Here is a 14,416-nt window from a genome sequence, read left to right on the forward strand (position 1 = left end):
AGACCGACAGACAGACAGACAGATAGATAGGCAGACAGACAGACAGATAGATATAGATAGATAACATGGTTGCAACTGTAGAACAATTTGAGAGGTGTGGGAGAGCATAAAGCAGGTAAAAGAATGATAGCATTAATAATATTAAAATATATTGTGTCTATATGAAGAAGGCATAAGGAACCTCAGTAAAAGCTGTAGAATGAAAGGTTAATGGGGACATGGAAAGAGATAGCAATGAAAATGTCATATTTGATTAAATTCTAATACACGCTTGTGTTAAACATACACTAAAGGAATATATGTAAAAGAAAATGAATGACAGGAATGTATAACGACTTCTGTTGGGGTGTGGATACCGGTGTGAAGGGGAAGGATGAACAGAGAGGTTGAAGGAGGGAATATATAGACAAAATACTTTATACTCATATTCAAAATATAACAATGAAACCTGCTGAAATTGTTTTAAGAAATGGAGAATAAGAGAGAGTGATAGACAGGGCAAATTTGTCCAGAGAATGTTGTGAACATGTATGGAAATATAATGAACCTCCTCTGTACAACCAATCTATCTAATATAAATATTAAAAATGAAAGAGAAAACTCCAATCAGGAGGTGAAATTCAGATATCTAATTTGGCCATCTATTCTTATATTTGAAGGAAGTCAGTAAAAATTCTTCTTGGTTATATATGGATACTAATTTTTTGCCTATAATGTACTAGTTCCTGGACTGGTATATCTACTCATTGTACTATATAATATAAAATACAAAATCAAAACAATGAGCAAATTACATTGAGTTCTGAGAATCATTTTATTTACCAACAATGTCATAATAAGAATAGTAGACACTTAAGTCACGGAAAGAATTAATATATGCCCAAACCCCACACTAATCATTACCATAAAAGCTAGTTGTCTCCCCTTGAGTGGTTAATGTATAAAGCAAAATTGCCTCTTTATTTTTCTGGAATGTCTTCTATTTAGAACATGAATAGAATCTGGTGCTTATTCTATAAAAGTGAATTAAGATGTAATTGATAGTGCTTTTGAGTTGATCAAAGATAGGGTTAAGTTCTGATTTTGGCTGTTTATCCCATTTTAACCTCTCTGATACATATTTCCCCCTAATATAACCAAAGGTCACCTCCCAGGGTGGCATTTGAGCAAAGGTGTGCAATATTCCCCTATCAGTCTTAAGGGCTGGTATATGTAACCTATTAGAAGCAAATCTGGTGGTGGTGGTGGTGGTGGTGGTGGTGGTGGTGGTGGTGGTGGTGTGTGTGTGTGTGTGTGTGTGTGTGTGTGTCTGTGTCTGTGTGTCTGCTTGAACTCAGACCCTGGATGCTTTTCCTTAGCTGTTTCTGCTCAAAGCTGGTGCGCTACCACTTGGGCCACATCTCCATTTCCAGTTGCTAGGGAGATACAAGTCTTACAGACTTTCTTGCCTGAGCTGGTTTCAAACTGTGATCCTCTGATCTTAGTCTCCTTAGTAACTAGGATTACAAGCATGAGCCACTGGATTGTGGCAAAATGTGATTTTTTTTTAATTTTTTTTAAATTTTATTTTATTTTATTTGAGAACATACTGTACAGAGGGGTTACAATTACATGGGCAGGATAATGCATACATTTCTTACCAAGCATTGCAGCCTCCTCCTTTGTTCACCCTTCACCTCCCTTCCCAGCCTTCCCCCTCCCCCCCACCCAATCATACCCCCCTCCCCCCCCCACACCGACATTGTAAAGCTGGTTTTGACATGACATCTTGTACTTCTCATTGTTGCAACAGGTCCACCTGAATCCTTAAACGACTTGTTTGTCCCCATCTCCTCCACATGTTATACTGACATCAAATATAGTGAAAGCGGGGGTTACACTGTGGGGGAGGGACATACAAAGCAACAAAGAAATAATCTTATAAATGCGTTAGAAACACATGCATGAAAGAAACGAAAACATTAAAATACATATTTAAGGGTTCATTTTCCTAACATCACATTATCTGACCTTTTCCGCTTGACTCATACCTATAAAATGTGATATTTTTAAATGAAGAATTTTAAAGTAGATAGATTAGATGTTGGGGAGAAATACATTTGCAAATATTTATTGGCAAAAGCCTTGGATTATTGGCAGAGATGGGGCTGTATGGGAATGGAGATGGTCAGGAAATGAATGTGGTCCTGTCTGTCTGGTCTTCACCTTGCTCTTCTTGCCAGGTTATCACAGGAGCATTCACTAGAGCAGGGAAGTAGGAAGCTGGTAGATGAGTAAAATCACCACACTTACCAGGCTTGATGGTCAGAGTGTAAGGACCAAGCAATAGACATGACAGCGGATAGGAGAACAGGAGAGCGAGAGAGATGAGACTGTAGAAGAGTCATTTGGCAAAATTTGAAACTGGATTAAGAATCCGAGGGGAGGAGAGTTAGGTGCCAAGGTCGAAGCTAGTCTCTAAAGATAAGGAAGGAGGAGATATGACAGGAAAGGATAAGGATATGAGAGGAAAGACAGTGAGTTTAATTTTAGAAATAGAAATTTATCATTTTATAAGTATTTTATAAGCATTACAAGCATTTTATAAGCATTATAAGCATTTATAAGCATTATAAGCATTTTTACCTTACAAAAATGGTTTTAAAAGTCATCCCTTGGATGCCTTTTTATAGTAAGCTTTTGGACTTTGGAAATTTTATTTAATTACAAATTTCTACTTTGTGACAGTTGCCAAAGATTTTATCTTTTGGGCAAAGTAAGCTCATTACACTTAGGTCTTATTTAGAATTCACTGTGAGTTTTTTTTTTCTTTACCCTCTTTAGGATTTTTCATATTCATCTTCTACTGTGTAGCAAAAGAAAATGTCAGGAAGCAATGGAGGCGGTATCTCTGTTGTGGAAAATTGCGATTAGCTGAAAATTCTGGTAAGAATCTACCTTGCTTTTTCTCCCCTTAAACTTCACGGAAATAAACATACACATTAAGATCCAAAGCACTCACTGCCAAGGGACCACTGCATCCGGAAATCTATGCAACTGAAAATATTGTGAAAATTAGCAGGGAAAAATCTAGTGAAAAAATATTAATTTCTAGCAAGTGGGAGGCCCTGAGTTCATCCCCAAAACCACCAAGAAAAGCTAATCCTATGTGGCAATTTTGTTCGTAATCAAATTGACATATTAGCTTCCTCTTGAGTGAAGCAACAGTAAAATTTTTAGTTTATTTCCTACTGATTTCATGTTTTTCATTTCCCAAAGATTGAATATTTTCCTTTTTAGCTTTGTAAGGCTTGACTCAACCTTTCCTCCACAGGTCCTGGTTGTCAGGGGCTTTGTTAGTGGGTCAGGATTATTTTGAAGTTATTTTCACATATGCCTTGTTGAGGAGTACAGTAAATAGTTTAAAAAAAGAAATAATATTGGGGGAAAAAACAGATTTATTTTGCATGAATACCACCTTAGCAGTACCTAAGGGCACCAGGCTTTATACATATCAGTCAGTCATTGCTATGGGTTCAAAAACAAACCATCACATAAACCATCACAACACAGTTAATTCGTGTTCCTGGGAAGCAGTTTGAGGCTCTGAATTATACTATCTGGGTCATTATATTACATGACTGGATCATGACTATAAATATCCTGTGAATTATCAGTGAGTATTTATAGGCATGAACCATCCGGTTGGCTTTTAGTTCCAGGATAGTAAAAGTTACTTTTAACTAGGTGGTCATTTGGCCAGATGTACGTAGTCTAAGTGAAAATTCTTTTTTTCCACTGACTTATGACATATGTGACTTTTCTATAAGATCTTCAAGCTAGAAATCATTTGCTAGAACTTGTTACACTGGGACCTGTCTCTTGCATTTGAGCTTCAATATACTGCCCTGTTTTTCTGTAATGCTTATTCTGCTGTAGACTGGAATAAAACTGCTACTAATGGTTTAAAGAAGCAGACTGTAAACCAAGGAGTATCATCAAGCTCTTCAAATTCCTTACAGTCAAGCAGTAACTCCACTAACTCCACCACACTGCTAGTGAATAATGATTGCTCAATACACGCAAGCGGGAATGGTATGTATGTATGTCTCAATATAGTATTTCTCAGATTAGTGTTTATTTTTTTAAGTAGTTTTATCCTTTAGTGGCATTTTGGTAAAACAAATTGAATAATTACATTTATGACTAATGGATCAAAACTGAGTTCCCTTATAAGTACATCTATGAATCCAAATTTATTTCAGACTAAAATGACCTTTTTAAGATATAGATTTCATAATGGAAATTTATGATAACCTAAAAGGCTAAATATTTCAAATCCTAAATTAAATATGCTCAAGACTTCAGTACTGTGCTATTTCTGTAAGAACAGTACCTAAAATGATCGACGAGACCATATTTTTCTATATCTATGTTATGCATCTTCAACACTTTTAAACCTTCCTGTTTCCCCCTTTTTATGTTTGTTAGTTCTTTCCCACAATATGGCTGCCTTGGGACAGAGCCAAACCCCAGGACATATAATACACTGGTGACCAGATATGACACCAATAATGTCACACATTAGTACTGCTGTGCTTCTTTTACTCATTAGTTCTGACATTTCTAGCTAAAACTTCATTTCCTTTTTTTTCTTCTTGAGACTGGCTTGTTTGTTACTTGCGAAAAGCTTAGCTGACCTATTTTGCCACCTTCTGCTTCTTAATATATCTTCTGCATTTTATAAAAATTCATATTCTTCCAGTATACATTCTCCTTCCATGAGAAATTTTCCTGTATTCATTATTTTAGGGTGTGAGTTTTTCATAAATAATTCAAATAAATTTGTGAGAAAGTTCACCTGTCTACCAAGTAGTTTGCCAATCTCCTAAGGATGAAAGTTCCTGATGGTTTTCCTAGATGTTTAAAATACATTAGAGTGTTTCTCACTTTGGGCAACCATAATAAACAGCTGAGGCTGAAGAATTCTTTTTTTATGGAATTATGGGATGCTGAGAAGCATCTCTGGCCTCTACCCAGTAGACCCACTAGTGTCCATCCCCAGATGTGATAACCCAAAATGTCCTTAGACACTGCCAAATATACCCTAGAGAGCTTGAAATTGCCCTGGATTGAGAACATTATCTACAGTATACAATAAGAAACTGCTTTCACCAGGCGCTGGTGGCTCACACCTATAATCCTAGCTACTCAGGAGGCTGAGATCTGAGGATCCAGGTTCAAAGACAGCCCAGGCAGGAAAGTCTATACGACTCTTATATCCAATTAACCACTAGAAATCTGGAAGTGGCACTGTGGCTCAAGTGGTAGAGCACTTGCCTTGAGCTGAAGAGCTGAGGGACAGCGTTCAGGCCCAGAATTCAAGCCCCATGACCAACCCCCCCCCAAAAAAAGAAAGAAACTGCTTCCATATGACTTTTGATTTTTACTGTCAATACCAGAAGGAACACTTTGGGCTCTGTGCTGAACATCTATTTGAGGAATGATTCAGGGTGAGGAAATAGAGTAGAGACAGTGGGAATGAAGGCTGGTTAATAAATTAGGGGGAGACAACAAGTCAGAAGGAGAAAAATTAAGAGTGAGCTGGTTCTTCCAGAAACCCTAAAATAACATAGTTTCGAGGTTCTTAATCCATAGCTAGATTTTTCCATATTGTAAAAATGGCTCAGAGATGAATCCTAAAACCAATCAGTATATTGTCATTCTTTCAGGGCAGATTTGACCAAAGCAGTACATTTTGACACAGATATTCTAACATACCTATTTTTTTTAATGCCTGGCAGTAACAGTGGGGTTGCTTTTTAAGGCTACCAGAATGGTTTAAGTGTTTCAGATGGGGTAATGTGCCTGTCAGAAAAACATCCCCAGTACATCAGTCCTCACATTAGGATCTGGAATGGATGAAGAATGGAACTGGCAATTTCAAAAAAAAAAATTGGCAGCTGAATGGTTTATTATACAGGGCCGAATTGTTCCTACATCAAAATGTCCTCAGATCAAATGCCTAAGTCAGAGCAACTGTCTCACGCAGTGATATGCCCTGCTTGGAATGTGTCACAGATGGGACTGTTAACCCTATCTAACACCACTTGTACTTGAATAGGACACCTTTCAGTTTTAAGCTGTCTTAAAGCCAGGCCATTTGACATGGGGCCACAAGTTCACAGTTTCAAAGCAACATCCATATCTATTGACTCCATCCCTTCTCACCCACGAAATCTTCGACTGAACACATTATTCCTGCAACCTTCTGTGAAATGGGAATAGTAACAGTGCTTGTCCCTTAGCATTATAAATACTATCATATTTGCTGACTGTTCAGTCCTATGATCATTACTAAAATTATGTCAGCAACTAACCCATGGGCTTATTATTTGGCTCCTGATGGGACAGTGATCAGAAGAGTGGTGCCCAGAAGCTAGAAGATCTCAGTAGCCGTGTCCTCTACAATCCAGTGCCTGCTCTAAGTAGGAGAAGCCTTAGTCCAAACCACTGAATATACAACTATTTCCTGGCTGGACTCTTAGGTTAGAACCCATGGTTTCCTCCTGAGAGCCAGTCTTGCTTGGAGTTAGGATGATGATTTAGAAATGGTTAGAGAGAGCCAGGTACTGTTGGCTTGCCCCTATAATCCTAGCTATTAAGGAGGTTACCAAGAAGGCTGAGATCTGAGGATCAAAATTTGAAGCCAGCCTGGGTCAACGAATCTGAGACTTTTAGCTCAAATTAACCAGCAAAAAGCCAGAAGTGGAGATGCGGCTCAAATGGTAGAGCACCAGCCTTGAGGAGGAAGGGCTGAGTGAGAGCATGAGGCACTGAGTTCAAGCTCCTGTACCAGCACAAAACAAAGGAAAAGGAAAAGGAAAGAAATAGTGGAGAGAAGTGATTTCCTCTTGCTCTGGGTTATTATACTAGTACAAAGTTTCATTTTATAGAAATTTAAGAATTCAGGACCTTTTAAACGTACATTAGAGGGGCTGGGAAGGTGGCTTAGTGGTAGAGTGCTTACCTAGTATGCATGAAGCCCAAGGTTCAATTCCTCAGTACCACACACACAGAAAAAGGGGGAAGTGGCGCTGTGTCTCAAGTGGTAGAGTGCTAGCCTTGAGCACAGAAAGGCTTAGGGACAGAGTCCAGGCCCTTCATTCCAGCTCCAGGACTGGCAAAAAAAAAAGGTACATAAGAGTATCTCTGCTAACTTTTTGGAATGAACAAACTATTATAATTTTTTAATACATCACTCAATGTTCAATCAATGTTAGGGAATGGGCCTTTGAAATATAATAATTTTTTGCTTTGCTTCAGGTTTTGACCATTTCATTTAAAAAAGCAATGCCTACCAGAGGAAACTTGTCTTTCCAATTTGCACTTATTTTGAGTATCCTTAGGAAAGAAATGAAAAATAAACATGAAATACATATCGTGACATGTTTCACATGTACATATATTTAAATTAGTTTATGCCTGCTTTTTTTAATGCTTTTTTTGTGGATCTTTTATGACACCAGCTTTGGTTTTCCTTACACAGGTAATGCTTCTACAGAGAGAAATGGGGTTTCTTTCAGTGTTCAAAATGGAGATGTGTGCCTTCATGATCTAACTGGAAAACAGCACGTGTATAGTGAGAAAGAAGATTCCTGCAATGGTAAAAGCCGCATGGCTCTTAGAAGGACTTCAAAGCGGGGAAGCTTACATTTTATTGAACAAATGTGATGCCTTTTCCCCCCTAAAATCAAAGCATGATGTTTCATAGTGTGAAATGTCCAATCTTACCTTTTACACAATGTGAGATGTATGAAAATCATCTTGTTTTATACTTAGCAACCTCGGAGGAACATAAGCTAATTGAAGGCAATGGTTACTTGTGAAAGAGGAAATCAAGACATTATCACAGTTGTGATTTTGTCCCTTATCCTTCATTTGAAAGAAGATTGATTTTAAACATCACAATAAGCCCTGTGTTTTAAAAGTAGTTAATTTGCAGCCACATTTTAGAGGTTAAATTACCCTTGATTACATCTGGGAAAACAACTGCTGACTTCAGCCTGTTGGTGAGTTTAGTTGTGCATGCTTCACTTGTATATAACCTAATTTCTAGTGAGTGACCCACATGTTCAAAATCTTACTTCTATCTTTTTTTTGTATTTATTTTCTACTGTGTGAATTTATGCTTTTTATAGAATCACAGTCGTGTTGTCTTGTCTAATGTGATAACCCTAACTGGCTCAGTGACTTCTTAAAACTCCTTTTGGAAATTATATGGGATGTGAAATAGGAAAACTTCACTGGAATCAAGAAAAAGAATGAGACAGCCATGCTAGCCAAATGTAAGCAGATAGTGCCACAATGAACTCATAGAGTGCCTTTGAAAGTTAGAAAAAGGTACCCTCCCTGGGCTGACACAAACCATGGGCTCAGGTTTGGCAAACAGCGTGTGAGCCATATTTTAGCTCAGTCACCCTTGTGGGTGTATCCTTATGCAGAGTACAACCTGTGCAAAGATACATGAATCAAATACCAATCACCATGATCAGAGTATGGAAAAAGATGTTTAACCTAAAAATTTGGTCATAGAGAGGAATAAGACTCTAATCTAGACCATGTCAAATTCTCAAATCTTCAGAGTGTTTTAGAAGAGGGGAATAGCATAGGTTTACATTTTTAAAGAACTATATAAAGGGAAATAAATCATATTGCTGTTACATAAGGCAACTGCATGGTACATTGCTGATTGTTATGACTGGTACACTCTGGCCCGGCCAGGTTTGTACTTTTTTTTTTTCAAACATGTTGAGTATGTAGTGACAAAGGGGGCCAATTGGTGGGAACAATGAACTTGTCTTGCAAGGCTGTCTTTTGTATATGTATCAAACCCTAAACGTTCATAGTAATATAGAGACTATCCTGCTTCCCACCTACACCTGCTTGAGCAATTCCTCAAGTATTAGGAACATTTAAAAACCTTCTAGTTTGGTCTTTCACTAAGGCTCCCTTGTATATATTTCAATTGAATTTTGTATCCCAGACTGGCAGTAGTAATTGTATACGTTTCTGTGAGTGCTGATTTGTCTTTGCGATATTTCTTTTCCGAATTATTTAATTGTCTTGTATTTATGTGTTACAATGGACAAAAATGTTTAAATGAATGAAATAAATTTGCAGTTAAGTTCCTTAAATTTGGTGAGCTTCACAAAGAAGACCCATTTGTTTTCCCTTTCCTTAGCTACACGGGATGGAAACAATGTTTGTTACATTCGAATCGTTGTCCAGTAAATTTACATGTGGGCTAGATTTTGGAAAACAAAGAATACTGTGCCTAGTAATGATCACCAAGTTTCAAGTTATAGTCCTGCAGATGAACAGCAAGCAGAGCCCAGGGAGCTGATGGCTAGGACAGGGGCTTTGGGCACAACCACCTCAGCTGGGGAATCCTGCCCTGATTTCCCCCTTTGCCTTTCTAGGCTGTGCTCCACTACTCACATTCCATGCTGGCAGCTGGGCCACCGTCACAGTCTAGAGAGAGGTGCGGTCCCCAGCCACAGCTCCATAATGGACACACCTCTCTTTAGCCAAGGGTGGTTTAAGCAGCTAGCCAGCCGCTGGGCCCATTCCACTACAGCTCTTCGAAGCCAATTGTCCACTGACTGGAGGCGGATCCTCCTCCATGCCGCCCTATTCCTCACCCACCAAGGCCGCCGCCTCTGAGGATTCCGCTCCGGGTGGAGGCGGGGCCGCGGCTCTTCCCCAGGCAGCCGCGGGGCGGGGAAAGCGGAGCGGGGAGGCGGGCTCAGGAAACGCCGGAGGTGGAGGCCCAATCCCGCTAGTCGGGCTGGCCTGGGCGGCAGGGGCTGGAGGACGCCCAGTGGCTCGGGCCCAGCGCCGGATTCTCGGCTCCACCCGCGGGCTGTTCCCGTTTTCTTCCCCCTCAGGCCACGAGCTTCCCATGCCGCCCGGGGTGAGGGGAGCGGAAGGCGGGAACAGACCTGAGAGCCCGCTTCTCCGGCCTCGCCTGGGACTGGCGGCCGCCTCAAGGCCGGGGCTGAACGGGCCACTTGCCTCCCGCCCACGTCCCCCTCTTCCCCGTCGGGCCGCGCGACGGGGAGCTCCGTTCCCAGGGGCGGGGGCCGGATGGGGCGGCGGCGCCCGGGGACCGAAGGGGCCCCGCCTGGCTCCCGCCCAGGGCCGGGTTCTCCGCGGCCCTCGGCCCGTCCCCCTCTCCAGCCGCCAGCCCGAGAGCTTCGTCCCGCCGTGGAGGGGAGGGCGGAGGCGGGCCTCTCGCCTAAGGGAGCTCGCGGCCCCTTTCCCCTGCCCCAGGGCCGCCTCGCGACCGCCTGCGGACCTGACCGCTGCGGCTCCGCCTGCGGCTCTCCGTGAGGACCCAGTTCCCGTCAGAGCTACGCGGCCGCCGAAGCCGGGACCCTGGGTGGTGGGCCTGGCGAAGGCGGGGCCGCCGGAGCGCCCGCCCCCATGCGCCGCCCCGCCCTGCGAAGGTCTGGTTGGCTTGTTTGGCAGTCTGTACTTGGGTTCTAGCATTTCGAAAAGTCCAGGACCTCCTCCCGCCTCGCCCATCCCCATGCTGAGAACTGTGTGAAGCTGGGATCAAGGACGCTGCAGCCCCTGAGCGTCTAGGAGATGAGGAGCAGGAGCAATTCTGGGGTCCGATTGGACGGGTACGCAAGGCTGGTGCAGCAAACCATCTTGTGTTACCAGGTAAGGAGCACTTCCCTCCACACCATCCCCCACCCCTTCCTCCATCCGCAATGCCTGGAGCTGCCTCTTGTGTCACTCACTCCTCCCAGGCCTCGGTCCCCTCTTGTGACTTGACATGCTTGCAGTTAAGAGGTCTCCTAGTCCTTGCTACCTAGTGATTATCACTTCATTCTTTGATCTCTCCAATAAGAGACTAAGCAGGGCCTGAGGCTGCACTTCACAGAATTCTTCGAGTCTTGTTTATGATGGAAAATAAAATGACCCCCACCCCCACCATGTGTTTTGGACACAAAGGTCTTTCCGTGTTTACTGCCCCTTTTGGGTGAGAGAGGAGGTTTGTGTAGGTTGAAAGAGTACACTGAATGAGGATGGTGAACTCTGAGCCGATAGGAACAGTAGACCGGAGTGTGGACAACTGCTGCCGTCCCTCCCATAAGTCACCTTGTTGATGATCCACATGGGAGGGCCTTGGAGCCTACTCAAGTTGCTGCTTTTTGGACAAGAAAACTACTAGTGGCAGAGCACTTGCCTAGCATGGATGAGATCTTGAATAGTTCCCCAGCACAGAGAAAAGAAGAGGAAAAAAAAGAAAAGAAAAGAAACTACTGGGCCAAAAAGGTCACTGAATGTAGTAATGTACTAACCTGGTCAAATCTAAAGACAGATCTTCTCCCAAGTTCCAGGGATCCTATGAAACTGCTCTGATGATCTGAAGTATAAATATGCCTGCTGTGCTTTGTATTCTTGGCCTAAAGTTATATATGTGTCCTTAGTGTAAGACCACTGAACTATTTTTATTCCTAGTGAAGACAAGCAATACCTATTACTATATTGCTTGTCTTCACTCAACAGTAACTATTTTTAGGGCCTTCAAAGTCAAAGAAGGAAGTGGCATTTGGTAGTTAGAGGCCTAGGCCTGAAAGTTGGGGAACCATAGTGACTCTCTTAAGCCACTGATCATTTTTCCTTCTTATCTAATTTCCAGCCTTTGGTTCCTCATTCAAGAAACATTCATTGTATACCTGTTATATACACAGCACTGTACAAAGTGATGTGCTTACAGAAAAGAAATGGTAGGAGTATGTGTGACTCAGTGGTAGAGTACTTTCTTAATTCACTGGACTGGACCCCCCAGTACTAAAAAATAGATAATAAATAAATAGTAATGCTGTGGAAATTATGCATAATGTATAGGTCCCAAGTCCCCAATCTGAAATTCTTCAGTTCAGATGTGCTTTACAAGTTAAAAATGTCTGAATTTTAGGAACTAATGTGCATATGCTATATATATGTGTGTGTGTATAATATGTATATATATAATATATATGATAACTACATCAGAGTTTGGCAGCACCCTTACATCAGAATATGAGTATTGTAACTATTCACACGAAAGATTAACACTAAAATTATTTTCACATTAGTTCAGGTTATCTACTACCAAACTAGCTTGCTACAAACTTAGGGAAACATTTTAAATTTCCAGAACTTAATCATTTTTGAGATTGCACACTGGGGTTTGTAGCCTTTATGTTAGCTTTGGGGAAGAATTCCTAACCCAGTTTGTGGAGTAGAAAGGTCCTACAACAAATGATATTCAAATTGAGAGCTGAATATAGAATAGGCAGATAAAAGGAGATTGTTTTTAATCTTTGGAATGTCTTACAATTACATTTATAAAGTTTTTTTTAATCCATGTTGAAAGCTTTTCTCCTCATTACTATGGTGGAAGGGGCTGTGAGAACTAGTAAAGCTTGCTTCTTATGTTATATGTGGATTTGAATCCCCAACTCTACCTCAAACAACATATGTAACCTTTATTCATCTTTTCTGAGTCCATGCCTTCATCTGTGAAAGGGGATTAAAAATACTTCCATTGAGTCTCTAATATGTTGCCTCATGGACAATCAATAAATATTTGGTGCTCTTGGTATTATTGTGACTTTGATATAGGTCACATGGTAGTATTTAGTGGTTCTCCTATGACTACTCTATCCCAATATACTCCCTTTCCTGAAAGGCCCAATACAGCTAATGCATTCAGGCCTTTGAACTTTATTCTATTTTTTTTCTTTGTCGGTCATGGGGCTTGAACTCTTGGCCTGGGCACTGTCCCTCAGCTCTTCAGCTCAAGGCAAGCGTTCTTCTACTTGAGCCACAGCACCACTTCTGGCTTTCTAGTTTATTGGAGATAAGAGTCTCATGGACTTTCCTGCCCAGGTTGGCTCTGAACCACGATCCTTAGATCTCAGCCTCCTGAGTAGCTAGGATTACAGGTGTGAGCCACCGGCTCTGGCCTTGAACACTATTATAGCTTCCCATTGATGCAGTGAGATCTTGAGTACAGGAACCCCATCAATTTCCTTCCTTTGCATCAAGCAGTGTCAAGCAGTGTTCTAGGCAGATATCTAGAAAGATATCCGTTAATCCTTGTTGATAAAATACTTCCTGCACAAGCCTGGCATGGTGGCACATACCTGCAGTCTCAGTAGTTGGGGAGCAGAGGCAGCAAGATAGTAAATTCACAACCAGCCTGGGCTAGATCTGAGATCCAGTCTGAAAAACAAAAATTAACACACACACACACACACACACACACACACACACACACACACACACACACACACACACACACACACACACACACACACACACACACACACACACACACAATCTTTCTGCAGTTCCTGGAACATTCTAATGATCTTGATTCAGGCTTACCTTCTATTAGGAGCAAAAGAACTGTCCTCTCATTGAAGCAAATCTGCAAGGTGGACTTTCCTCCCCAACATTTTAATGATTAAAAAAAGTTGTCTGAGCCTTTTGTTGTATTTATTTTGGGGGTAGGTAGTAAGAAGCCCTTATATTTGCCTTCTTTTTCTCTAGCTAACTATAATATTTCAGGTACACATTTGCTAGGGGAACTTAACTGTAAGTACAGAATTGCATACCTCCTCATCTAAGCCTACCCTGTACTCACCATGCCCCAGACCACTGTTCTTTACTATTGTAGTCTTGTCATCTTCTCTGGGTACTCTTCAGTAAGGTTGCCTTTTTTTTTTTGGTCGGTCATGGGGCTTGAACTCTGGGCCTGGGCGCTGTTCCTCAGCTCTTCAGCTCAAGGCAAGCACTCTACCACTTGAGCCACAGCGCCACTTCGGGTTTTCTAGTGGTTTATTGGAGATAAGAGTCTCACGGAGTTTCTTGCCTGGGCTGGCTTTGAACCATGATCCTCAGATCTCAGCTTCCTGAGTAGGGTCACCTTTTATATATATCTTGCCACACTATGTGTTGGTTTCAGTCTATTTAAAATCAGTGGAGGGACAAAGGGTGAGTAAATGGAGCAGTGGTACTCATTGGACTCTATTTTGAAAATGAACTTGTGGGTGGGAATGGGAGGGGAAAACTGGGAGAGAACAAGGGAAGGGGGTAACATTGTCTAAAAAGAAATGTATCCTTTATCTGACTTATGTAACTGCAACTCATCTATATATCACGTTTATAATAACAAACATTTTAGAAAAATTGAATCAGATACAGTTCAGAGATTGTTCCAACTGATATTGAAAGATGCCCCATAAACACCTATCTGCACATGTCTATGGAAGATGGTGAAATAAAGTATTAACTTTAGAAACCAAGTTCTCTCTCTCTCTCTCTCTCTCTCTCTCTCTCTCTCTCTCTCTCTCTCTCTCTCTCTCTCTCT

General features: G+C 41.5%; 2 protein-coding genes across 4 annotated transcripts in view; both read left to right on the plus strand.

Annotated features, from left to right (window-relative positions):
• The window catches only part of Adgrg2 (adhesion G protein-coupled receptor G2), a 108,588-nt gene extending 99,418 nt beyond the window's left edge, over window positions 1–9,170 (plus strand). Inside the window, exons 26-28 of one of the 2 annotated variants that reach the window (XM_070040777.1) lie at window positions 2,824–2,925; window positions 3,919–4,074; window positions 7,529–9,170. In XM_070040777.1, the coding sequence (XP_069896878.1) occupies window positions 2,824–2,925; window positions 3,919–4,074; window positions 7,529–7,713 (443 nt within the window). In that variant the 3' untranslated portion in view covers window positions 7,714–9,170. The remainder of the gene's footprint in view (window positions 1–2,823; window positions 2,926–3,918; window positions 4,075–7,528) is intronic. The other variant, XM_070040778.1, reaches the window with a different exon arrangement.
• Window positions 9,171–10,300: 1,130 nt separating this feature from the next.
• Window positions 10,301–14,416, plus strand: part of LOC138840454 (phosphorylase b kinase regulatory subunit alpha, liver isoform) — a 57,384-nt gene continuing 53,268 nt past the window's right edge. Inside the window, exon 1 of one of the 2 annotated variants that reach the window (XM_070040780.1) lies at window positions 10,301–10,710. In XM_070040780.1, the coding sequence (XP_069896881.1) occupies window positions 10,633–10,710 (78 nt within the window). In that variant the 5' untranslated portion in view covers window positions 10,301–10,632. The remainder of the gene's footprint in view (window positions 10,711–14,416) is intronic. The other variant, XM_070040779.1, reaches the window with a different exon arrangement.

This window comes from Dipodomys merriami, unplaced genomic scaffold (genome assembly GCF_024711535.1).
Source record: "Dipodomys merriami isolate MVZ:Mamm:240054 unplaced genomic scaffold, mDipMer1.0.p SCAF_3, whole genome shotgun sequence".
Taxonomy (NCBI): domain Eukaryota; kingdom Metazoa; phylum Chordata; class Mammalia; order Rodentia; family Heteromyidae; genus Dipodomys; species Dipodomys merriami.